Below are 23,396 nucleotides of genomic sequence, written 5' to 3'. Positions count from 1 at the left end.
TTGAAGCGGATTCTTTTATATCCATAAAATTTAAGGTTGGATTCACTACTACCAATATACTACTTATCATTTACCTATCTTGACATCATTTTGTCACTTATCACTGCCATCAGTCACTTGCGGACACTTAATTGTTAACTGTTAACTATTCATTGTCAGAGATGTACAGTTCTCAAAACAATTTTGTGGCTGACGTAAAAGTTACATAAACAGAAAGCTTCTTGACCAAACAAGATGGACATTGCTCCCACTTGTTAGTTTGTATAAAATAAGACTTCAGAATAGTTAGTTATGATATAAACAGTCAGTCCTTAACTGGGAATCAGCAAATAAATTAATTATTTTTCAAGCCTATGAAAGCAGTCAGATGGGCCCAGCTGGAAAACTAGATAAAAATCTAGTGAGGGCAGACTCAGAATTTGAAAATTATCAGCAAGAGCTATCTCTTGCTATAATATGATGTCTCCCACACTCAGTTTGTTTCTTTTGCATGAGGAACAGTAGAAGATGTATTAAAAAAACAAAACCCAAACAATATGGCCTATATACCTATAGTCATATTTTTCAAAAGGAATTATTAGCCATTCTTGTACTTCAAAAGAAAAAGATTCCCTAGTGACAATAAATTAGTTTTCTTTTAAGTGATTGTAAACTATTAGCTCTTTACAACACCTTTTTTTCCAAAGTGCATCAACAAATTAACCTTCATATAAGTCCTACCTTTAAATTCACACCAAGATGCTGGTCTTCTGCTAAAGAAAAACAATCTTTTAGTCAATTAAGAACAAAAGAATTTGTAAGTCCACAGACTATAAGGGTTCATATGGATGTGTAAGCACACATATAATATACTGCAAATAAACGTAAGAAAGTCTTCCCCAAACCACAAATTCGATCACTAACTTTCCATTATCTCTTTCATGGTGTATCAGGATACTGATGTGAGATCTTACTTTACCTCACACTGTATAGATGCAACTATGGAAGAAATTAAGATGTATTGTTGTCTTCCACTATTATTTTAGAATTTGACTAAAAGACAAATGAAATATTTTAATTGATTTTACTGGGCTTCTCTGAAAAGGCAAGTGCAAATCTGACAACTTCCAAGATCTGCAGCACTTCCTATATAGAAGAGGGATTAGAAAGAGTTTATATATCCCGTTCTTTTCAGTTTAATGAATCCCCTTCCCAAATGGTTATATCAAAGCAACCCATTCTTTCTGGATATTGCTCTCTATAACGCTTTTCAAATAACTCCACTGAAATATTACTGAAACAACACTCGGATCCACCACAAACAAAACATAGAAAGACAAAGATTTTTCAAAACGGACTCAGTTCTGCTTCCTCCTTCCTATCCTTTAGCTACTAGAGTGCTGCCATCCTCTGCAAAAAATGCATTTTGCATCTCTGGAACAAATTCTGACTTCCTGTTTCCCTGATTTTAAAATAATGGACAAGATAACTATGCAATAAAGCTCCTATGCAGGTATTTAGTAGCATTTCTTCCACTGCCCTTTTAAAAAAGGAATATATCATTATCATATAGTATTAAATTTATTTTATTCAAAAAATATTTTTCCCCATGGTATTAAAAGATATGGCATTTTGACTTAAAGTAAGTTTATTTACCTTCTATTTGCACATTTGACTCATCCATCAGCACCTGAAACTCAGTTTCATGAGAAGGCACCTCTTTCTTGTCAGCATTAGTACTAAGAGATGGTGAAAACTCTTCCTATGTAAAAATAAGACAAGCCTATCTAAATCATGATAACACGGTTAAAATAGCCCACATCTTGACATCTGTATGAAACCTTTAGTGTACTAATGACTCAGTCACATCAGAACTCCACTATTTTAAGATAAGAAATTATAAGACATACTTTTTTTTGTTTGCTTTAGGGCTCTGTGTAAATAAAATCTAAACCTTACAATGATCAACAGGAGGTAGGAAACTATGATAGTCATTTAGTTCACAGGACGAATATTCCCTGTCACCTTATTCAGTCACAAGAGTCAGTGAAATGATCCTACATTTGCTTGTTTGCTGTGCCATATCTGAACTTGCTCTTAATAAAAGATCAACCATGTATCTACCATATCACAGCACTGAGGGATTCATGAATAATTTCTAACACTGTCTTCACTGGTTTTCCCCTGTTGATCGCATACCAGTGTCCCATGTATTCCACTCCCTTTTTTTTTTTCCCCTTCCCTCCTCCTACTGACTACTATCTCTTCAGAAAGGAATCTTCTGATATCTTTCACATACATAGCATTTTATTGCCTCTCTACTACTCAGTTATTTCTTCCTGTTTGTTAAATTTTTGTATAATTTTAGACTGAACTTTAAATGTGCCTTAGGAATATCAAGCTGCTCATTGCTGGTTAAGGTAATCCAAAACTGTAACATAGAAGAACTCCACTGGTCTTCAAGACAACAAGGTAATTTATTTTGTCTGATTCTGAATCTCCCTGTCTCTATAGAAGTCTCTGCTCATTAGCACAATACCGAATCATTAACTAATCTTTCGCCATCTAAAACAAAAGTTCCTAGTGTTTTTAACAAATAATCTACTATATAAATATCACACTCAACATAAAATATTGGACATTTCAGGAGACTAAATTATGTACAATAATTATACACAATACCAGTCTTTTCCTAGTGAGAAAAGGCTCCTCATGATCAGAGATATGGAATCTGTGAGGATCAACAAACAAACCTAAGTTGTGTAAAAGTGATTCACAAAAAGAAGCATGTGAAATAAAAACTGAATAAATGTCTGAAGAGTAAGAAAAGCATGAAAAGCCTTAGAAATAGTTAATGTTTGCATTAATATATTAAAATGTGGTAAAGGAATTAATGCATATGAAAATCCTACCTTTTTATTTTTGCAGGGAACAGCATAAATAGCATTGGTGCTAAAGCTTTGTCCCCTTTTCTCATTACTCTCACAGCTGGACTCTGCCTCTTTATCAGCATCTGAAAGATAGGTGTCCATGTCCTCATCTTCACCATAATTGCCTGATATTTCCAGGGACTGTACAGGAGATCTGTCACTACCATCAAGTTTCCAGTTGGGCCTGCAAGTAGAAAGCAGTTTAAAGCCTGTTTCAGTGCTGCTTACTCTTCCGAAAAAATAAGCAACAGCAAAGCAGAACCATCAGTCTTACACTATACACAAGTCCAAACGGCCAACACAGACATCTAAGCTTCTGTTAGCTGCAAACAAGGAATCTAGCCTGTGTGTATGCTTTAAAATAGACGATTATCACTGGAGCTACATTTTCTTCTCTATCTTAAAGAAAATGCCAGATTAGAGACAGAAGGTTGCCAATTCTACTGAGTCTGAAATAATTATATAGCATGAAGGAAATCTCTGACATGTAAATCAGGTGATTCCTCAGTGATTAACTGTTTGTATAATTGATCATCATTTGACAGAAATAATATGTGGTTTTACTTATGACTGCTGTACAATCCAAATCTCCCTCCCTGATTGTATGCATGACATCATGTTATGAGAAATGGACTAAGGATTGTAGACACTTCAGACCAAATTTATGATGTGGTGATGCAAATCTAAGTGGCTATAATAGCAGGAGTTTGCTGTGACTCTTTGGTAAAGTTGTGCCATTGGCAGATTCTAACATAAGATATGAAATCAGAAAGTATATGCTACCCCATTCTGAGGTCTGTGACTGTCGCATATGGTTCAAAGCATTCTTGTTCCACATAGGTGGAATCACTTTCAGAAAGGGATCGCTGCCGAGGCTGAGGAATAGCAACAGTGCGCCCTGTTAGTGTTGTTGCAAGGATAGCTGCTGCTAGAGCAGATCTGGAAGAAAACAGAATAAAGCAATGAAACAATACTGATGTCTTCTCCATGCTCCACATTTTGTATTTTTTTCCATTGCAAAATGTATTCACTACTTAAGGAAAGCAACACATTCACAGTTAACAAGCATAAACACCACTGAAAACGCTAAGGGACTGGTTATAAACTATTAACTCCCAAAGTAAAGCACAAAACTGGGCAAGCTATCATAACGCAGCTATCTAAGAGTAAAGTACAGTACCTATTGGTTTTCCCAAATCACGTGCATGAAAATCATGGAATATACTGAGTTACATTCCCAAAATTGACATTGATAATTTACAGTACTTAACATTCACTTCAGTCATAACAATACTACCTGGCGTTGTGTTGAAAAAGTGTTCCATGTTCTGCTATTTTGTCTCCTACTTTCCATTATTCCCTACTCTGAACCTTTTAATGATGACTTTGAAGCTGTTAATAAATGCTGGCACATTGCAAACTAGGGCAAGCAGAAGTGCCTATTTGTGGGATGCTGTGGAGTATAGAGAAGCGTAAGATAAAGAGGAAAAAACAAGGAGGAACAAAGATTAAAGGAGAGAAATGGTGAGGACTAACAGGAATGACAACAACTTGAGGTCAAAAAGGAAAAAGAAATTAACTAGGATTAAGTAGGACTGCAACAGACACTAGAATGACCACAGAAAACAACCAGAATTGAACTAAATATAGAGAAAACCTAAAAGAAACTTCATGTATGTAAGAAACTACAAATGAAATTAAATTTGTATTTTCTCTTTATGTAACTTGCCTATATAGCTAATTCAAATCCAATCCAACATGGTTTTACATGCCAGTTTTTTAAGTCCCTGCTTTTTTTAATGTGCGATAAAATGGCATGTTGGTAACGTTTCATTTATGCTTTTCTAATGAGTTAAAACTACTCCTATACTCTACTGTAGCAGCCAAATTAAAAATGGCCCTAACTTTAAAAAGTCCATTTGTCTTTAATTGACTCAGATTTATAAGAAGTTACATATTCATAATAGTCATTGTCCCAATTATTCAGCATGCTTAGGAGTGGGAGAAATTTAAAAATTCAAAGAAGGGAACCACCCCATTTAAAATATATATTCTATTTATGAAAAGGTTTATGTAAATACTGCAGCAAGGACATGCAATTCTTTTAATCATGCTTTTCTAGTATGCTATTGTATTTGATGAAGCAAAAAAACCCAACCAACCAACAACTCAAAACCTACCTGGGCCTTTCTGGAGAAGGGTTTGGACTACGAGGGGGAGGGGTGCGGGGAACTGCAGGTTTAGGAGCTATGGTAGCAGCAGGGACCAGGCCATGAGCTATATGTTTCTAAACAATTTAAAATAAAATTAGTTGACAGTGACTTTAAGGATCACAATGAAAAAACACAGAATTGAACATGCACAAAAACTAACAATGCAAAATAATATAAAAAGGAAGAACAATTACATGCAATTAATGTAAACAGAAGAACTCAAAATGGTTCCAAGTTCAACTTTTTAACATGTATGAACAGCTGCTAATGAAAGTTAGAAATGTAATTTACACAAGACCCACGAATGTAGGTTTTCCACCCACTATATCACAATCTTCAAAAACAGAATTTTAACTTACTCATTTTTTTCCTGTATATATACAAGAAAAAAGGAGTACTAAAAATTAACTTTTTAAACAATATTTGAACCCTGCTTCAGGGTAACAAAATTAGTCCCTTTCTTGTAGAGAGTCTGTCAGTCAGAATCCTCTGTCATAGCAGTATGAGATGGAAGAAAAAACTATTACTAAATGAGTCTTGCAAGTCAAAGGTCCAACCCGAATAAAAAAAAAAAAATCCTAATGTGTTTTTATCAGCAAACCCAACATTTTTTTTAAAAGGGTAACATTAAATACCAGCTCAGAAAAACTGGGACCAGAGTTCCCTACAGAGTACTTTGAATGGAATCACATAATGGTTGAGGTTAGAAGGGAGCTCTGGAGATTGTCTAGTGCAAGTCCCTGCTCAAAGCAGGGTCAACTAGAGAGTGTTGCTTGGGATCCTGTCCAGTCAGCTTTTGAGTATCATCAACCATGGAGACTCCACAACCTCCCTGGGCAACCTCTTCCAGTGTTGGACCACCCTCACAGTATTTTTTTTAATTATTATTATGTTTAAGATTAATTTTCTGTGTTTGAACTTGTGCCCATTGCCTCTTGTCCTCTCTCCAGGCATCAGAAAATACTACATCATAATAAAATCCTTCTGACAGATGTTCCTTTTTTTATGGAATAAAACAGGCTAAGTTTCTGCTATTTCTGCTACAGAGTTGGTTTTTTTTTTTTGCAATTATTCTTTAATTGTCTTCTCCAACAGGATAATGAACAGGTGAACTGGGAAGTATTTCTGTCTTTACAGGAAGCCACATCAAATAACTAAATAGTGCGTTACAAAGACTATCTTTTTACTCGGGTTTATCTTGCAAATGCACTGCTCCCTAATTCTGGAAGTCTGTCCAGCATGCACTGTTTACTGTTGACTGTAGATATCTTACTATGATTACCAGGGAATACAGCTGAGGTAAAAGGATGCTGTCATCCCACAGTAAGACAACAACAGAAGATAAATATTTTCATTCTAATAATAAAAAAAAAGTTCAATCGCTTCAAGTACGTTAAAAGGTAAGACCCGCACCCTTGCTGACAATCCCACAACCCTTGGCCGCTCGAAGTTTTCGCTATGCACCTTATCAGCGCACGTTAGGCAGTGAAGGTGTGCTTCCAGGCCCGCCTCAGCAGGCGCTGGCAGCCCTGCACTTCTACTCCGGGGTCCAGCCCCGCCGGCACCCTGAGGGCTCCCCGGAGGGGAAGGGCGCCAGGCACACCACCCGCCCCGCCAAAGCCGGGTGTTTCTGAAGACGGGCAGGCCCGGGACTAAGGGAAAGGAGAGCGCCAACACCCGGCCTGCCTCCAGACACCTCCTTTTCTTCGCTTAGGATTTATTTTTCTCCCCGTTTTTCACTTCGGACAAACTGGGGGCCTTCGCTCGCCCCGCCCGGGCACGCCCCCCGCCGCTCCCGCCTCACGGGGACGAAGACCCGCCCTGGAGGGGGCGATACTCACGAAGGGGCCCTTGCGGCCTCTCCTGAAACTAAACGCCATCGGGACCGAGTAGGTGACGGGTCTCCGCCACCGCTTCCCGACTGCTTTCTTCCCGCTTCGGACGCTTCCCCCGTCGCGACCCGCCTGCTAACAACGGCGCGGCGGATTTGCTGCCGGCTTGCGCTCCCCCAATCAGCACGCGCGTTGCTCACCCCGCCTCCGGCCTTAGCAACCTACCAGTGGCGAGGCCCGCCCCATCCCGCCTTCTCATTCGCTCACGGGCGGCAGAACTCTCGCTTCCTATTTGCGGCCGCCGCTGCCAGTCTGGCGCGCACTCTGGGGCGGGCTGTTCGTCTGGTAGCCGTGAGGCGGTGGCGGGCTTTCCTCCCTGGCTGGTGGCTGCCGGGTCCCCCGGGGGAGCGGCTGCCGCCTCGAAAGGCCGCGGCGCCCGGGACCGAGCTCAGCCTCTTCGGGGCAGGTCAGCGGTGGGCTGGCGGCCGCCCCTCTCGGAGCGGGCCCCCGGCGAGGGCTTGGCTCTGGACCGGGCTGCAGGGCGTGGCTCAGGGTAGGGGGGGTTGTGGTGGTACCGGCTCGTATTTGGCTTTTCTCCTTAAATCGTGCCGTAGCCTCAAAGACTCCCGATTCCCCCTAAAGTCAGAACACCGCGTGAAGCTGGCAAACCTGAAAATAATCTCTCCCAGGAACTACCTTCTAATAATCTGTCTGGAGACTTCTGGCTGAGGGCTAGAGATGCCTCTGGAGCCAGCTTTGTAATTGAAGCAGGCTTTCTCCCAGGAAGGGTGGATGAAGGCATAGAAAAGGTGGTGTTGTTTTTTTACCATCTGCGGTAAATAAATACAGGTGTTTTGCAGATTGACTGGCAAAGATGGGAGTGGAATTCGCAAGCCAACAGTCTGTATTCAAGTAAATAGAGTTAATTACTGAATTTGATGTTAACTATAACTGTAAGGTAGCTTTGGGGAGGAGTATTATATCTTAGACATTTTAATCATAAAATTAAGTTTGGAACAGGTTTATAAAATGTGTTAATATCTCTCCTGCATTTTTTTTTGTAGAGTGAAACTGCTACTGAAGTAAAGATTTAAAGGAGGTCTGATGACAACGAAAGCAAACTTTCCTGTGACAGCAGGACCTGTAGTTGTCCCTTATGGGCATGTGATTGGAAATGAGAAGTGGAGAGGGTCAGAGATAGCCCAAAGGCTACAAGGTAAGCACAAACAAATTGGAAGAGCAAAAACAATTCAGGCAAAGCATTCCCCTCTATCACCCAGTATTGTTGACTGGCTGGAATATGCTTTACTCTGTGCCACACTGGTCCCATATGCATGGTACAGCCTATGTGAGCAGGCTGAAAATTCCTATTTGTCTATTATGTATTTATATGATCAGTTCTGTCACGTTTGCACAGTAGCTGAGCACTGTAGAGAAGAAGCAGAAATATCTGCTTGCATACTCATGCCAGCCCCGCTGCTGTGGTTCCGTCTCCACTGAAATCCCTTGAATTTACATGGATACTGGGACTGTGCTAACATCTGTTAGCACAGCAAACTAAATTAAAATGATCCTTTCAGAGTAGTATGTGGTGCTTTTGTTCAAGTCCAGAATTTACTGAGAAGCTATAGAACTTTCAAATCTGTAGTTTGGAAGTGCTGTTAATTGGTATTACTAAAGGCATCACACAGTACTTTGGATTGCTTGTACCAGTTTTGCATGAAGAGAAGTAAGGCTTTCCACTAACAAATGGTTTGTTGTCAGGTCACTAGGGTTACTGACACATTAGGAAGGTTGTGCTGTAAAGTAATTTTTTTTTTTTTTTAATTACTGTATTTTTTCTTTTCACAAACTTGCATTAAGGGAAAGTCAGACTCATCTTTGAAGATGGCTTGGGACTTGTGGATTTTCATCTTTCAAACAGAACTTGCATTTTATATATTTCTGAAGCAGATTTGGTTGCAGGGAATGAATTCAAACGAAGATTGGTTCGGTTTAGAAATGTAAGTACTACATAAAGAGAAAAGGAAGAGTTTTAAATTGGTGTTTGTTTATTCCATGCTTCTGAAAACATTCTCCTTAAGTTATTTTTAAATTCCAGTGGAGGTAAACTTTTTTGATGATTTCCACCTGAAAACTGAAAGATTATGCAGCTGTGTAGTAAAGCTGTATTAAACCTCAGTACTGTTACTGCAACTTCTATTCTTCTTCCAATTCACTTTCAAGCAGCTCATACTTGACAGAAGTTTGCTCTTTGTTGTATTGTATCAGCTTGTCATTGACAAGTTCTTTTTTGCTTTCAATACAGGCCAGCAGTCTTGGGGGAATTGTAATTGTGGAGAGAACCCAAATAAGTGATCAGTACTTCTTACCAGTACAAAAGCTTGTTGTGCTAGAACTCGGAATGGTGTTGTTTCCTGTGGCAAATCAAGGAGAAGCTTCTCAACTTATTACTCAGCTAGTAAGTTTCTATGTTATCAGAGAAACATTTATTAAAATATGGGACATGAGGAGAATGACTTGTTTTCCCACAATCATCACTCATTTCAGAAAGAATACCTGGGATCTTAAAGGAACACAACATGTTTTGTTGTTTGAATGTAAAGTATAAATCTCTGATGACAGTAATATGGTAGTATAATTCAGCTGAAACAGGGCTCACTTGGGAACAAAGGAAAAAAGATAAAGAATATGATACTGGATTTTTTTAATGCAATCTTGCACTGAGGTGCCACTGGATAGCATTAGACAATCCTCACTTAAATTCTCTCTCAAAACCAACTTGAGATTTTGCTTTGTCTCAGGCTGGGGAAACTATGTTCTTATTTCTTTTTTCCTTTATCCTTTTTCTGATTGCATCAAAAAGATGACAAAATCATTGTTTTAATTCATGGTTGGTATTGAGAAACTGTTGGTTTCCTAGTGAGACTTTGTGGATCTGCATCAAAACCCGTAATAAGGACGCACACTTAATGAGTAGTTTTAAAACTTTCCTAGTGTTTGCATTGAACTCTTTTGAGATGAAAGCAACTATTTTAAATACCAAAAGCTGAGCTCCAGCAGAGGGCACTCAGTGTCACTTCTGGTTTTGTTTTGCTTCAGGTCCGTGAACAAAGTAAGGATCAAAACAGTAACCCCTTTCTTCGTAAACAGTGTTCTCAGGTGGCAGAGCCATCACTGCTTCGAACGGTGCAACAAATTCCAGGAGTTGGGAAAACAAAAGCTCTGCTTTTACTGCAACAGTTTGGGAGCATCCACCGGCTATGTAACGCATCTGTCAAAGAGCTTGAACTAGTAGTTGGACAAACAGTAGCACAACAAATTCACAATTTTCTGTGTTCCTGATGTGCGTGTGTAGTGCTGTTTTGGAAAACAAATACTTTTTGTTTGTTTCTTGTGAATTATAACTTGTTTAATAATCACATATTATGGTAATTTCTATAATCCTGGCAGCAACTGAATGGTGTTGACGAATGGTTTAGATATTACTCTGCTGCTGCTTCTTTACAGCTTATGTAGACTGAGCTCTGAAAATGACCTTGGAAAGAGGGCTGGAACGTGTTTTGCATCTACACTGTACAAAAAAAACAGAGAAAGCTGTCCCTTTCAGCATGCACAGGAAAAAATGGAAAAGCCATTTGCTTGCTTGCTTTGGTATTCCAGACATACTGTTAATATGTGGATGGTGTTATCTTCTCAGCAACTGGAAGTGAGTTACAGTGCTTTAAAAAAGTTAGCATTCATTGCTTTATAGTAATATCTTTGATATATAACTTTTTGCAGTTCCTTTGGAAAGTGCTACTGGAATACATCTTTGACTTTACACTAACTTATTTCTCTGGATCCTTTTTCAGTTCACAGGGTGTTATCAAATTTGTTTCCTTTGTGTCTAGTATCAAAAATCTTGGTTAATTCATTTTTGGACTTTTGAGAATATAGGTTGCAATAATTATTAAAAAATACAATATATTTGACACAATTATCAATTGTAATGTATTGATTATAATATATGCTGCAAAGAAAATAATATGGAGAGCTTTGATCAAAATTCAGAATTGAACCTGTTCTTCCAGTATTAATCTTTATAAATAACTATTGAACAGAGGGTTGATTTTCCTGACATACTGTGTTTTATTTTAAGTTATATTCTTATCCTGTTTAGTAAGGGCAAAATTGTCTTTTGCCTTATGCACCCATTAGGGAAGTGTGTGAAAAGCTTCTTTCATACTGCTTGGATTTTGGATCACAGCAGGAAGGCAGTTGAGCAGGATTTTCAACTCCCTTTCATAAACTAAAAAGAAGTGAATAATAAAGCGTTGGCACCTCTGTAACCAGTCTCATCCACCAGTTAGCATGGACAGCAGATAGACTTGTTATTTATATTGATTCCTTACTTGGGATGAAACTATAATTTGGCCCTAAATATTTAATTTACTGAATAAGAAACATCAGAATTTCCAGAACTATGGAACAAGGTACTACTTTATTACAACTGGGGAATGCTTAAGCTTCTTTATAAATCTATTTAGATTTTATTCTTGCACTCTCAGACTTTGCCACTTTGCTGTGGAGACTGGATTTCACATCTAAAGGTATGTGGCCATTGATGTTGCAGGGCAAACACCTTTTTATTACTTCAAATAATCCTCTGTTCAGTGCATTAATTGAACTTTAAATAAAGTAGTTAACAATTAGTACTAACGGAGTTATAGGCTGAACTACTAATCCATTGCAAATCTTTTATTTTTAGGGCTTTATAGTAGCCCTATACATCCTTGTGAATAGAAACTTGTTACAAACATTCTTGTAGTCTGAGCAATGATGTAACTTGCTGTGAAACTAGTATTTGCCTTAAGTTAGCTGTTGGCTACCACTCAGTGTAGAACAAGTCTTTAGTTAGCTGACAGAAAATAGTAAATCTGTATTTGTATGGCACTTGAAAAGCTTAAATTTTTGCTTGAATTGGAGGGGGGGGGGTGGTTACATAAAGACTACCCCCCCACCCAACCTTTCTTCAAGGACTAGTGAGTGTAATGATGGGAAGGGAAAGGCAGTTTAATCAGCCAGCTAAGGGAGAGGATAGCCGTGGGAAGACTATCACAGTGGGCTAAGGCAAAGGAAGAGCTGGAAAGGTGATTCATGTGACTTTGCTGAAGCTTTCATTAGCTAAATTGTAATTTTAGCCATACATGCAAAGTAAATCTGGTCTGTATGGAATAGTGCATGGCAGGGTCTTGTGTATCAGTTCATGACTGCTGCTGCTTGTGTATCTGAAAAGTGCTATTATGTGTGAAAAATAACCACTAAGGGTGAGTCACAAGTAATTTACTACATTTTGGTTTATGTAACCTTTATAGGGAAACTCTAGAAATAGGTTAACATTCTTTGTAAGGAAGTTTTAGACTGTAATTTTTAAGTTTATGAACTTTTAAGAAAGACAGATTTAGATCTTTGTAAGCAACATTACTGCTGGCATACCTCTTGCATTTTTCTGTAAAGAGTGAAAACCTGTAAATTATGCTGTATCATCCAAGCTGTAGCAGAATCAAAGAGCTACTACTAAATGGCAGCATCTGATTTTTATTCTTAAATAAGTGTCATCAACATATTTACACCCATTACATAAACTAAAAACAAATGACAACTTTAAAGTTTATACCCAGACACAAACTTTCCCCTTAAGTTTTGAGTATCAAACAGCATATATCTACTCTGTAGATGGCAATGTTAACTAACACTATAGTGTTAGCTATGTTTCAATTAATTTCAATTTCATAAAAGAGAAGAATCTCAAAGAAATACTCAGTTATTTGTTTCCCCCAATATATAGAGCCAGTACTTGCTCATGAGTTATTCTAAGGGGAGGAGAAGGATTTTATATCTATTTGGGTTTTTATGTGGTCTGATAGTAAATAAATATTCTGCCACTTTGACTCACGAGCACTTCTTTTCTTCTATTTCAAAGCATCACCACAATTTATGTACCCTTGATCAATATACTGGAAGATGTCAGTTTTGAGATTTGTTCCACAGCTATAGATTTTATCAAGGCTAATGAGATGCAAGTCTGATGGTAAGTACATTAAATAATTTTAAGTTTGGAATAAAGCCTGTTAACAATTGAATCAGCAGGCATTTAAAATATAACCTAGATAAGAAGAAGAGCAGAGTAAAAGCCTTCTGTAGTTCAAAAGATCTTTTGGCTTTTAAGCCTTCTAATTCTCTTCCAGAATTAAATATTCAGTAGAACATACCTAGTACCATCAGAAAGAGAATGTCTATGTGTAAAGACCACAACTAGATGACACTGCCCCTTGGTACACGGCTACTTTCCCTGAATAATGTTATTCTCTCTCGCTGGTGGTTTGTTAAAATACTTCTTTAGTGTTAAGTGATTTATTACTGACTCAACTTTTACAGTAAAATCATCCTTTAGTGTGTCCCATTTTGCATGCAGCATTAAGTTTGTAATAAATAAGTCCCATCAGTTATAAAAAAATTAGTCATGATACTGTATTTTGAAATTCCAAAGGAATCCAGTCCTCATATAAGCAATTCTATCTACAACTTGTTATTGCATACCTCCCAAACCACTTCATTCTAATTTTCAAATACTTAAGTTTTACATTTTTTGTCAGCCTCTGACCTTCATAGTGGCTCAACAGTAAATGAAGTCAATGGCATTTGTCTGAATTTATACATATATATAGATAATTGATCAATATTTTTATACACATTTTAAAGAAAAATGTCATGTGAACAGATCCTTCTGAAAAATTCAGTACAATGAACTTTCTGTGTTCAGAAGCGTGAAGGGAGAAAGCTTCTTCTTAATCTGAGAACTTCCAGCCACAGCTGAAGGAAGGCAGAGGGTGCTTGCAGCTTTCTGTCTATTTTTAGTTCCCCAACTTAGAAAAGGCAGTTTCAGTGGGGCTTTCTTGGTCTGATCAATCTTATCATCTTCCATGGCTAAACAGATTAAGGAATAGGTTTTCTGCATTCCCACAGAATAAGTTGCACTCTTGCTATGCTGTAGGGAAAAGAGCAGCATTGTAAGAATCAGTCACCCAAAATGGGTCAAAATTTTGATGATAACAAAGGATTACTGTGCAAATAGTTTTCCAAGGCAGACTACAGCAAGCTTTCTGTGCTAATGACATACTAACTGAACACAAGGCCCTTCAGAATGCTGTGATTCTGGTATTCTGTCTGTGTAGACTCAAGGGTACTATGCAAAGTGTAAAGGGACCTGTGAATTTTTTCCACGGGTTGTGTTATAATTAGCACTTACTGGCTTCTAACATAACTAACGATATATACGCTAACCTCTCCACAAAGCTTAAGTATGTAGCTCTTGCACAAATCTCTGACAGGGAGTCTTTTTGCTGTCTTTGGACAGGTTCCATGTTGATTGCAACTACGACAAGAGCTATTGTATGACATTTTTTGGGATACCTGGAAGGCACAGCCTCCTCTGTCTTATGTTAGCTGCGCCCTGAAGTAATTTGATTATATTCTAGCCTTTTGTTTTCAGGTAGCAGTCTGGAATGGCAGGTGTGAAATTCCTTATTTTCAATAAAGGAAAATCAACTTCTTAAACAAAACAAGAACACATAACAGCAGTCAAAACACCCTGATCACTTGTGAGGCAACAATACTTAAGTGCCTAAGCTTGCCAGGGAATGTTAGAAGCACGAAGCAGTGGATTTAGCTGAACTACAGGTTCTCTCACACTACAAATAAGTTTAAGTTATTTAGAGCTTAACATTTTTTAATCTTGTGATCATTTTTCCTTAGTCTAACCCTTCTACAGGAGCTTAGTAACTAACTAGACAGTTAAAGTCCAAAGTAAAAAATACATTAATCCATGATCTAATACAGAAGTCATGGATCATGTATGTTAACAGTGCATAGAAAATAAGCACGTGGTCTTGGATGTTTTATTTCAGTCTGTTATTGTTTCATTGTGGCTTTTCCAGTGCTGAACAGGGTAATATTTTCATCCTCTAGGACAAGTTAGGGGAAAATAAAATATGCCCTGGAATTTATAATGCAATTAATCTAAGTAGCTCCATTACAAAAAAACTCCACCACACAACCATTCTTATGCACACAGACTGTACTTTAGCTCACTAAGTCATGATGATTTAAATAGACTTGTTTAAAACTGAACGCATGCCTGAATGCTTTATGTATTCACTGGTGAAGTGGGATATCTGACTACATGAAAGTAAACATTAAATCAGGGACAGAAGCCAGGAAACTGAAAAAAACCAAAACTTTCACATATCCAATCTAAAAAACATATTTGCCTTACTACATACCATAGATGCTGCTGTATCCTGGCAACTGATAACCTCAATCTCAATGGGCTGCTCTCCCACGCTTTTGAATTTTTCCAGCACCTCATTCACTCCAAGCCACTTGCAATCCACATCACCAACTGAAACAATGTAGTCGCCTTCTTTTAGGCCCATTGACTGTCAAAAAATATTGCAGAGGTTATTATCTGGAATTATGAAAATGCATAACATGTTTTTGTCATCATACAGTATCTGCCCTAAAGGCATTTCCCTCTTAGATGCTATAAAGCCATTGTCTAGCCAGACATGTGCAACATATGTATACATAATGTAGAAACATGCAGCTTTTTCAAGGACACAAATTACCTATTTGAGTTACCATTGACAAATGTGATTCTGGCATAGTCAAATGTTGGCTCTTTTTACATTCTTTTCACTTTCTCCTTAAGAAAGGGTAGTGAAAAACAGGTTTCACTATCATCCCCCATGAGGTATTGCCTCCTGTTTTTATTTCTATTTCTTCAGTATTTTGTTATTGCTACTTTCTAAAGCCTTTATCCCTTCTAACTTCCTGAATTAGATGGGGAATAACAGTTGCCTTTATTATTTGTGACTTTTTATCTATTAAATGCAAATGGATACTCTAACATGTAAGGGGTATATAGCACTGAAAACTTTTTCAGATTCTATGAATTGACTGTACTGATGCATAGTAGAACTCAATAAATACTCCATGCACCAGTATCCACAAAGCTAAAGTTACATTTAAGAGACTGTAATACTAGAGTCTGCAGATAAATAAACCAGTGTACTTACTGCTGCAGAACAAACCGGATCAAGACAATAAATCTGTACTGGTGAACCTCCTTTAAGACTGAATCCTAGCTCTCCTGCTTCATGGTGGAAGCGAATGGTACGTGGAGCCGTCCATCTCTGCTTGGCTGAGAACACTGTCAGTGGTCCCTGGAGGCAACACAGCAGGTGCATTACGGTTTACTGACATTTGTAAGTGAGCATTTCTAATTTTTTATGTTATAATGCTTTAAGCTCATTTTATCTAGGTTTTACTCAGGTTAACTTTCAGCTACTTCCACTGAAATGGAAGAGTGAGATTTATCCCAGAAGTTTAAGATGTCCCCTGAAGTGCTCAGCCCTACTTTGTGACTGTTCAGGTGATGCTTCAGACAGAGGGGGATGACAGCAACTGCCAAGTTATTCTGAGATCTCTGTTAAGGTGTGCATAAATCTTTTAGCTGCAGCAGGCTCTACGGTCCTCTATTACCCCATTTTGGAGGAGATAAACTGATTCACGAATCACTGTATATTCTGATCCTAACTGCAACTCCCAATTCTCTTTGCCCCCCAATAAACACAGAGCCACCTGAAAGACTGGCTTTGCAGCTTGCAACATTACACGATCTGCATGCCCATCCCCATGTACTACATGTTTCTCCCTGCCTTTAAGTTGTATGCAATTATCCATTGAAACTTCATGGGACTTTTATGAAGGTTATAAAGAATGAATGCTGTGCAAGGCCTTATAATGGCAGTTTTCTTATTTGCTAGTCTCAAGTTGACACATCTCTGAAACTAAGGAGTGTTCTTTCCAATAACTTCTGAAAAAAACCCAGTTACTACAGGATCATTTTTTCAGGCTACAATACTTGTGTCCTTTCCCTCACATTAGAGTGAATTTATACTTGCTAGCAAAATGACAGAAGTTGGTTGGCATTAGCATGTTACGTACCAGCCTGTGAAAGAAGTCTTTAACTTTCACCTTGGAAAACTGAGGAGTGATTGTTTCTATTCTGTGCTCCGTTTTAGCTAAAACAGAAAGAAAAACAAATTCATTTTCTCTCAAGTATTAGTTAAAAGACATACAAATTTATTTTTCTTGCATTCCAAGCTAGACAGAAACTTCTCCTGAATTCTTACCAGGCTATAGAAAAAACTCTTTTTTGTGGAAGTGTGTAAGACAAATATCTGAACTGCCTTAAAAATATTTTCAGAGCTCATAGTATCAATACAGAAAACTAAAACAATCCATCCAAACAAAAATATGCTATTCTACTCTTTAATGTATTTTTCTTTAAAAAAAAAAACCAAACTAGCCCTTATTCTTTCCCACTGCTTCCAAAGAGGAAAGACTTGGATGAGCTGGACTAAGGTAGGAAGAACCAATAGCAGTCAAATTGAGTTAACTCAGACCAGTATGAATTGTGCTACAGGAAAGAGTTTTTAGTTTTCTCCTTTACTATTTTAGCTCTTAAAGTTTCCCCATTTTTTCTATCTCACAAGATAGTCACCAAAAAAAGCTGAATTCTAAACAATAACCATTGTTATCTACCCCAGAAAATGATGTGGCCAGAGACAAAACCACTGTAAAGCAGCTGTAACAAAATTCATTCATCTGTGATTGAGGAAACATGTAAGGAATCTGAACTCAAATGCACAGTCTATAAGTTGTGCATTATTTATATTATGTATGGATACATATTATATGTATATAAAGGCATATCCCCATGAAAGCATATACATGTATGCTTAGATACCCTTTATTTCTAGCTGTGTATACTTACGAAGGATATCTGGAGCCTGGATTAGGCTGAGAAAGTCATCTTCTGTCTCCTGCTGAGCATACTTGAGAAGTGAGCGCTTATGTGCCGCTGTCAGAACCTCCTGAAGAACATCAATGTTTCGAAGCTTTTTGCACAGACCACAGACTCTTAGAGCTTCTTCGTGGTAAACAATGGCTTTGCGCAAATGTGCTTTCCCTGAAAAAAATTAGAAACTGTTGGTTGTCCCCCACAGACAATAAATACAAGGTAATTTTTAACTTGTACCTAGTAACTGGGTGAAACTGGCAGTTACCTAATTGTTTTCTCTGAACTTTGTCTTTTAAAACGGTGAGAACCATCAGTCCTTCAGGCATGTAGTCATACAGCTGGGACAAGGCTTTCTCCTGCTGATCTTCGTCATCGCCAGACTGCACTATAATTGATATAGGACATTAACATAGACACATCTCTTGATGCCCTGTTCTTCTAGGTGTATTGCTGTGTAGTTATTACTACTTTCTCTCCAAATGCAGTCAGATATTCTTCCACATATATATTGATGGGAATTTCAAGTTTTTAAGACTTTATCAGTTTTATCATCTGCAATATGCAAGTAATACCAATATGCCAGAACATATTGAGGAGAACTGAACAATTTAGTACCATATAACGGATATAACATTTCTTTTGTTTCTGCAAACATTAGTTTATTGAACTTTCACATTCTTCTGGAAAGGACAGAAAAACATGGCCTCATATCCGAATGGGAAAATGGCCACAAATTAACATAAATTGAAACCCCAAAGTTCTTGGCTCCTAGTCTTATTCATAGACCAAATTTAACTGTTTATGAGTTTTTTACTGTTATTTATATGAATATAGAGAAAATATATGATTCTTACATTCGTGGTCACACAGAATGGTAGCAATGAAGTAATGCGCCAGAGCTTTGTAATGGTCTGATTTTATTTGTGCTAGTTTAGACCAGGAATAGGGGATATTCTCTTTCACTGGTTCCTGATTCATTGCAGTGTTAACCAGCATGTAAACCTCTCCCACCTAGAATAAAGCACAGAATTGAAGTATGAGAATTTAACATTAGTTATTAGGAGCTCAAGTAAGGGATATTATATTCAGATAATTTCATGGGTATCACATCAAAGAGAGGGGAGGGAAAAAAAAAAAAAGATTGTTAAAAAGGGTTGGAAACAAGTTTTGAGAAAATCTGAAATTTCATCTGTTTTTTCCCTTACAAGAAAAGTAAATCAGTTTTGTACAACTGATGGGCTAAGTCAATCTACGTGGCTTTGGAGTTCAATAAAAACACCATATAATAAATGGTTTTTAACTTACAAATACATCTCATTGTGTTAACTCAGCTAAGAAAAAGGGTGAAGCATATTATACAGTAGGTTTGTGCTTCACTTCTGAAACTGTGGACTCATATCTAGCCTTAAGTTTGTATGGTTTAGTTAAAACGGGGCTACTATCCTTTATGCAGAGGAAAGAAAATAGCTTTTCAAGCAGTGAATGCTGCTTTAATGGATCAAACACCACCACCTGACAGAATCAAAAAATCTTTCCCCTGCAGCTGATCAATCCTACATATAAGTCAGGGTGGCTTTACAGGGTTGGTAGGAAAGGCTTTGCCCATTTATCTAGTATGGAACCAAACATACATCTGCTACTCTGAAACAGCTTAGAAAGCATATTCATAGCTTGTTGGCATACCCAGTTTTTGATGTCAACAACCTTAATCAAGTACAAACACTAGCTTCTGGGGCACAGTCTGCCTCCCCATTTTTCAGGCAGATTCCACCCAAGACAGCTCCACAACTACCAGTCTGACTGCTCATCAGGGTCCTCCCCCCAGTTACAATTTAGTCATTCTTTTAGACTCAAGTTTTTTAGGTTTGCATAACCTCCAGCTGCTGGGAAATAACAGACAGGTTGTGTTCAATACTTAACAGAAAATTATACAAACCACCCTGTCCTTTTGTGTGTTGTTCTGTGGACAAGATCTGTACTGTTTGAAAGAGCAATATGATAAATAGCTGGTAAAAAACCTTTTGCAAGTTTACTGCCCAAGTGTTCCAGCATGTTTCTATTAAACTTCATGGATTATGAATTAAAAAACCAAATCATAACCGTTCTAAAATAGTGATATTTAAATTGCAGCTATTTGCGTTTTAATCTTCTGAAAGGTTGTGATTCTCATTGTAGCTCGCAAGCTGTTACGTTTGGTTTTCAGTAATGGTTCTTAACATTTAGGTTTAATAAATTCTGTTAATATTACTAGAGGCTACAGCTAGTAATACAGCACTAGAAACAGTTATTTTAGCAACTAAGTTTTAACTCTCATATTTTACCTTGGCAACTTCCTGTGTCATTTTCACTAGTGTGAAAAACTCATTGCGTATTCCAGGAAGACCAATCTGCTCAAAAACACACTCTTGAGCTTGTGCAAGCATCATTTTTACCAGTACATTCAGCATAGCTGGGCTCATATCATAACTTGGTGTGTGAGTAAAGGTCTCCTTTAAGTAGCTTAGGACTCCTGAAATTACAAAATGGTTTTGTCAGCATTACAAAGAGAGAAACAAGTGAGCTTAATTCTAGCATGTACCATAATAATTAAGATTGAAAGCATACTTTCTAGTATTGCACTATGCAATTTGAAGGGATTCTTAGTATACATGAAATTAAACTGACCTACAGGTTTCGCTTTGCATTCCCATCAGACATCTCCAGGCACAGTTCTCAAAATTACAATTCAGAGGAGCAACAGAAGCTGCAAGTTTTAAGGGCAATACCTTCAGATTTGCTTATAACAGTTCTCGTGATTGCCGATAAAGCTGTGCTGAACTGAATGTGACTTGTATATGGCAGTAGTAGGCTAGGCCTTATAGAAAGGACAAGAAAGAAAAAGAAATCTACACAACTGAAAGGAGGTGACAGTAGAACCCGTGGATGGAAGGAAAAAACACAAACATATAATAAACTTAATTATGAATCTCCTTTTCAGATGCTGCTAAATGCATTGTGTGTCCCAGTGAAAGCTCAGTTCCATCCCTGCAAGTAAACTAGAACAGTGTATTTAACAGGGTAAAATTTGATTCTGCTCTAGACATTTGGTTCCACCAATATATGAATCGTTTCTATCATTTATCAAATTAAAAACAAACACTAACTGTAGTGCAAATATTAAGTAACAGTTTCACAGATGGAAGCATAAACTTCAGCACGCATGTCATCCAACTGGTTTAGTGAGTTCTACTAGCCTGCTAATTGCTGATAATACTACAAAGACCTCTGCTTTTTGAGTGTCCCAGCTTCTGTACTCTTACTTCTTGCCACTACATTCAGTTCTGGCCATGCTGTGCTGTATTTTCCTACTACAAATTCCTGAGATTTTTCATTTTCTGTGTTACACTTGTATCTTTTAACTTATTACTATGCCCCTACACAAATTTGAATTATGGCCATCTCTGCCTTTTTGCACCAAAAAACCCGAACTTGCCAGGCACATCCCAAGTACTGATGGAGTGCCCTACTGAAAGGAACTGAAAGTACAAGGGGAAAAAAAAAAAAATGTTCTCAACATATTTCTGCTTATGAGAGCTTTGTTGAGGATAAACTCTGTGCAACATTTTCTGTTCAGCACAGAGAAGCAGTTAATACATGCTCTATATCATGTCTCTACCAACACAACGAACAGCGTTACGGAGCCATGCACAGGTACAATGAAACGCCTCCTGAACGCATTGCTTTGGGGCCCTGCAAAGGTACTGTGGTAGCAAATCATGCATTTAAATTTATGAATTAATTCTGTTCTGCAAATACACTAAAGTGAAAGGCAGTGATTTTTTTTATTTGCAAAATGGCAGGAGCAGCAGCAGCAAAGTGGAGAAATTTCTCAAGTATTGTAATTTTTTAGATGAAATACAGAGATTTATACAAAGGTAATATACAAATAGTTTTTCACCATTTAGTAAATGCATGAAGAAATACTACCATTTTTTTTTGATAGCTGTGTATTCAAAAGAGGGGGTTTGCAACAATCCAACGCTGTGGTTCACAGTTTGTAGCTGATAAAGCTACCCATACAGTGGAGACCAATAGCCACAGATTGTTAGTGCAGACAAATCTTACAGTACGTATTAATTACACAGATCATGTCTTTAAGCATTATCTATAGCACAGATGACATTTACAAAAAAATTAGAAAATCAACTTGGAAAAAAACAGACCAAAAGCTTCAATAACATGTTAGTTCAAGGGACATGATTCCCTTTATTAGAATTTGTATTTTTCTATGCTTGCAACAGAGATTGAGTATTTTGAACCCGTTTGCCTTTAGAATCTATGGAAGATACGTTGTCAACTTATGATGAATTACAAATTTCACCAGAGAACACAGTAAGATTAATTCTGAAGAGATCATATGGAAAACTAGGTTTTAAGCCCTTTATCCTCTCTTTAAATTGTTTCCTGTACAGATTTTACACAATATCACAGAGGTAAAAGCAGCTATGCTGGTGAAACAAAGAATGAACAATGAAGCAGTTAACGTTAGGGCTATTACTCAGACCTTTGAACTGCAGTTCATTAATCATTAACCACAGTATTCACTGTCTTTATCTGCATGTTCAGACTACAGTTCCAGGTTTTGAATTAAAGCTTCATCTTGGCTCTTTACTAGGCTTCTTGAATTTCCCTATTCATCCTTTTTTGTGTAATGAAGTCAGTGGGAAATGCCGAAATCTGCAGGATGTCAAGATGAAATTAGGAACATTTGCATAAAGACCTTCCCCATGTTTTTAAATTTGTACCTGCAGCTCTCTGAAAAGCATCAACAGCATTCTCAAGTCCAGCCTGGGTCTGACGATTGCATCTTGTTCCAATCTGGGTGTAGAGGGCTCCAATGTTGAATAAAATACTAGCTTTTTCAAGCAACAGATTTTGTTGACACACTGGGACACCTGTGAAGGAATCGTACCTTGGGAAACAAATATGAGAAGGAGCATTAAGATTAGCAGAGTCCATTGAAACAACAAGTATTTTCACTCCATTTTTCCAAAAGAGAGTCAGATTCTTAATATTTCTGCTACAGTGAAAATGAAGGTGAATAGAAATACTATTATGTACTGTGAGGACAATTTAAGAGTTGCAAGCCGGAGAATGGCTTTATTTGAGGCTTAGTTTTCAGCAGGCTTTACAACAGTGCCTCCATAAACATATTGTATCTAACTCAAAAGTGCCTGTAAAACATCACAGAGGCTGAGAGTATACTGGGGAAGTATCTATATGTGCTGCTATGTTCTCGCACTTAGATGTTGCTAAATAGTTCAAAGATCAACTATTGGCATTGTCAGATCCTCTATAGCTTGTACTTTAAAGTTTCTTCTTGCAGCTATGACGAAATATTTAACAGTTCCTCTTGGCTGCATGGTAGTCATCTTTTTTCATCATAAAAACAAGAATTCTGAGTTCAGGGTCAAACTTTGCTCACAGATGTAGTAAACACTCCACTATAATAAAGTTGCTTCTCCTCTCTTCTGGCCCAAATGCTCTTCTTAAA

The 23,396-nt window shown here is 37.6% G+C and overlaps 3 protein-coding genes across 16 annotated transcripts in view; 1 reads left to right on the top strand and 2 right to left on the bottom strand.

The window, feature by feature from the left end:
• Positions 1 to 7,092, bottom strand: part of CEP89 (centrosomal protein 89) — a 41,601-nt gene extending 34,509 nt beyond the window's left edge. For 11 of the 13 annotated variants that reach the window (XM_074840120.1, XM_074840122.1, XM_074840124.1 and 8 more), the window contains exons 1-6: positions 6,964 to 7,092; positions 5,090 to 5,196; positions 3,693 to 3,848; positions 2,892 to 3,093; positions 1,636 to 1,741; positions 721 to 752 (exon numbers count right to left, since the gene is read on the bottom strand). In XM_074840120.1, coding sequence (XP_074696221.1) covers positions 721 to 752; positions 1,636 to 1,741; positions 2,892 to 3,093; positions 3,693 to 3,848; positions 5,090 to 5,196; positions 6,964 to 7,002 — 642 coding nt within the window. In that variant the 5' untranslated portion in view covers positions 7,003 to 7,092. Of the gene's footprint in view, positions 1 to 720; positions 753 to 1,635; positions 1,742 to 2,661; positions 2,711 to 2,891; positions 3,094 to 3,692; positions 3,849 to 5,089; positions 5,197 to 6,963 lie in introns of those variants that run through there. The other 2 variants (XM_074840121.1, XM_074840133.1) reach the window with 2 other exon arrangements.
• Positions 7,093 to 7,287: 195 nt separating this feature from the next.
• On the top strand, positions 7,288 to 11,389 carry FAAP24 (FA core complex associated protein 24). Its single transcript, XM_074839510.1, has 5 exons — positions 7,288 to 7,420; positions 8,019 to 8,170; positions 8,818 to 8,957; positions 9,263 to 9,415; positions 10,057 to 11,389. Exons 2-5 carry the CDS (start codon positions 8,059 to 8,061, stop codon positions 10,297 to 10,299), a joined length of 648 nt encoding a protein of 215 aa, XP_074695611.1. The 5' UTR covers positions 7,288 to 7,420; positions 8,019 to 8,058; the 3' UTR covers positions 10,300 to 11,389.
• Positions 11,390 to 12,518: 1,129 nt separating this feature from the next.
• The window catches only part of RHPN2 (rhophilin Rho GTPase binding protein 2), a 30,228-nt gene continuing 19,350 nt past the window's right edge, over positions 12,519 to 23,396 (bottom strand). For both annotated transcript variants that reach the window (XM_074839840.1, XM_074839841.1), the window contains exons 7-15: positions 22,648 to 22,814; positions 20,185 to 20,372; positions 18,718 to 18,874; positions 18,129 to 18,248; positions 17,837 to 18,031; positions 17,005 to 17,081; positions 16,074 to 16,220; positions 15,279 to 15,434; positions 12,519 to 13,984 (exon numbers count right to left, since the gene is read on the bottom strand). In XM_074839840.1, the coding sequence (XP_074695941.1) occupies positions 13,733 to 13,984; positions 15,279 to 15,434; positions 16,074 to 16,220; positions 17,005 to 17,081; positions 17,837 to 18,031; positions 18,129 to 18,248; positions 18,718 to 18,874; positions 20,185 to 20,372; positions 22,648 to 22,814 (1,459 nt within the window). In that variant the 3' untranslated portion in view covers positions 12,519 to 13,732. The remainder of the gene's footprint in view (positions 13,985 to 15,278; positions 15,435 to 16,073; positions 16,221 to 17,004; positions 17,082 to 17,836; positions 18,032 to 18,128; positions 18,249 to 18,717; positions 18,875 to 20,184; positions 20,373 to 22,647; positions 22,815 to 23,396) is intronic.

Source organism: Strix aluco, chromosome 14 (assembly GCF_031877795.1).
Source record: "Strix aluco isolate bStrAlu1 chromosome 14, bStrAlu1.hap1, whole genome shotgun sequence".
Lineage (NCBI taxonomy): Eukaryota > Metazoa > Chordata > Aves > Strigiformes > Strigidae > Strix > Strix aluco.
Note: the sequence above shows the minus strand (reverse complement) of the source record. Positions and strands in the feature narration are given on the sequence as shown.

Excerpts from the sequence above, each read along its gene's own strand:
- FAAP24 (XM_074839510.1), top strand. The coding sequence starts at position 8,059 with ATGACAACGAAAGCAAACTTTCCTGTGACAGCAGGACCTGTAGTTGTC. Across the intron at positions 8,171-8,817 it reads GATAGCCCAAAGGCTACAAG|GGAAAGTCAGACTCATCTTT; the intron begins GTAAGCACAAAC and ends ACTTGCATTAAG. Across the intron at positions 9,416-10,056 it reads CTCAACTTATTACTCAGCTA|GTCCGTGAACAAAGTAAGGA; the intron begins GTAAGTTTCTAT and ends GTTTTGCTTCAG.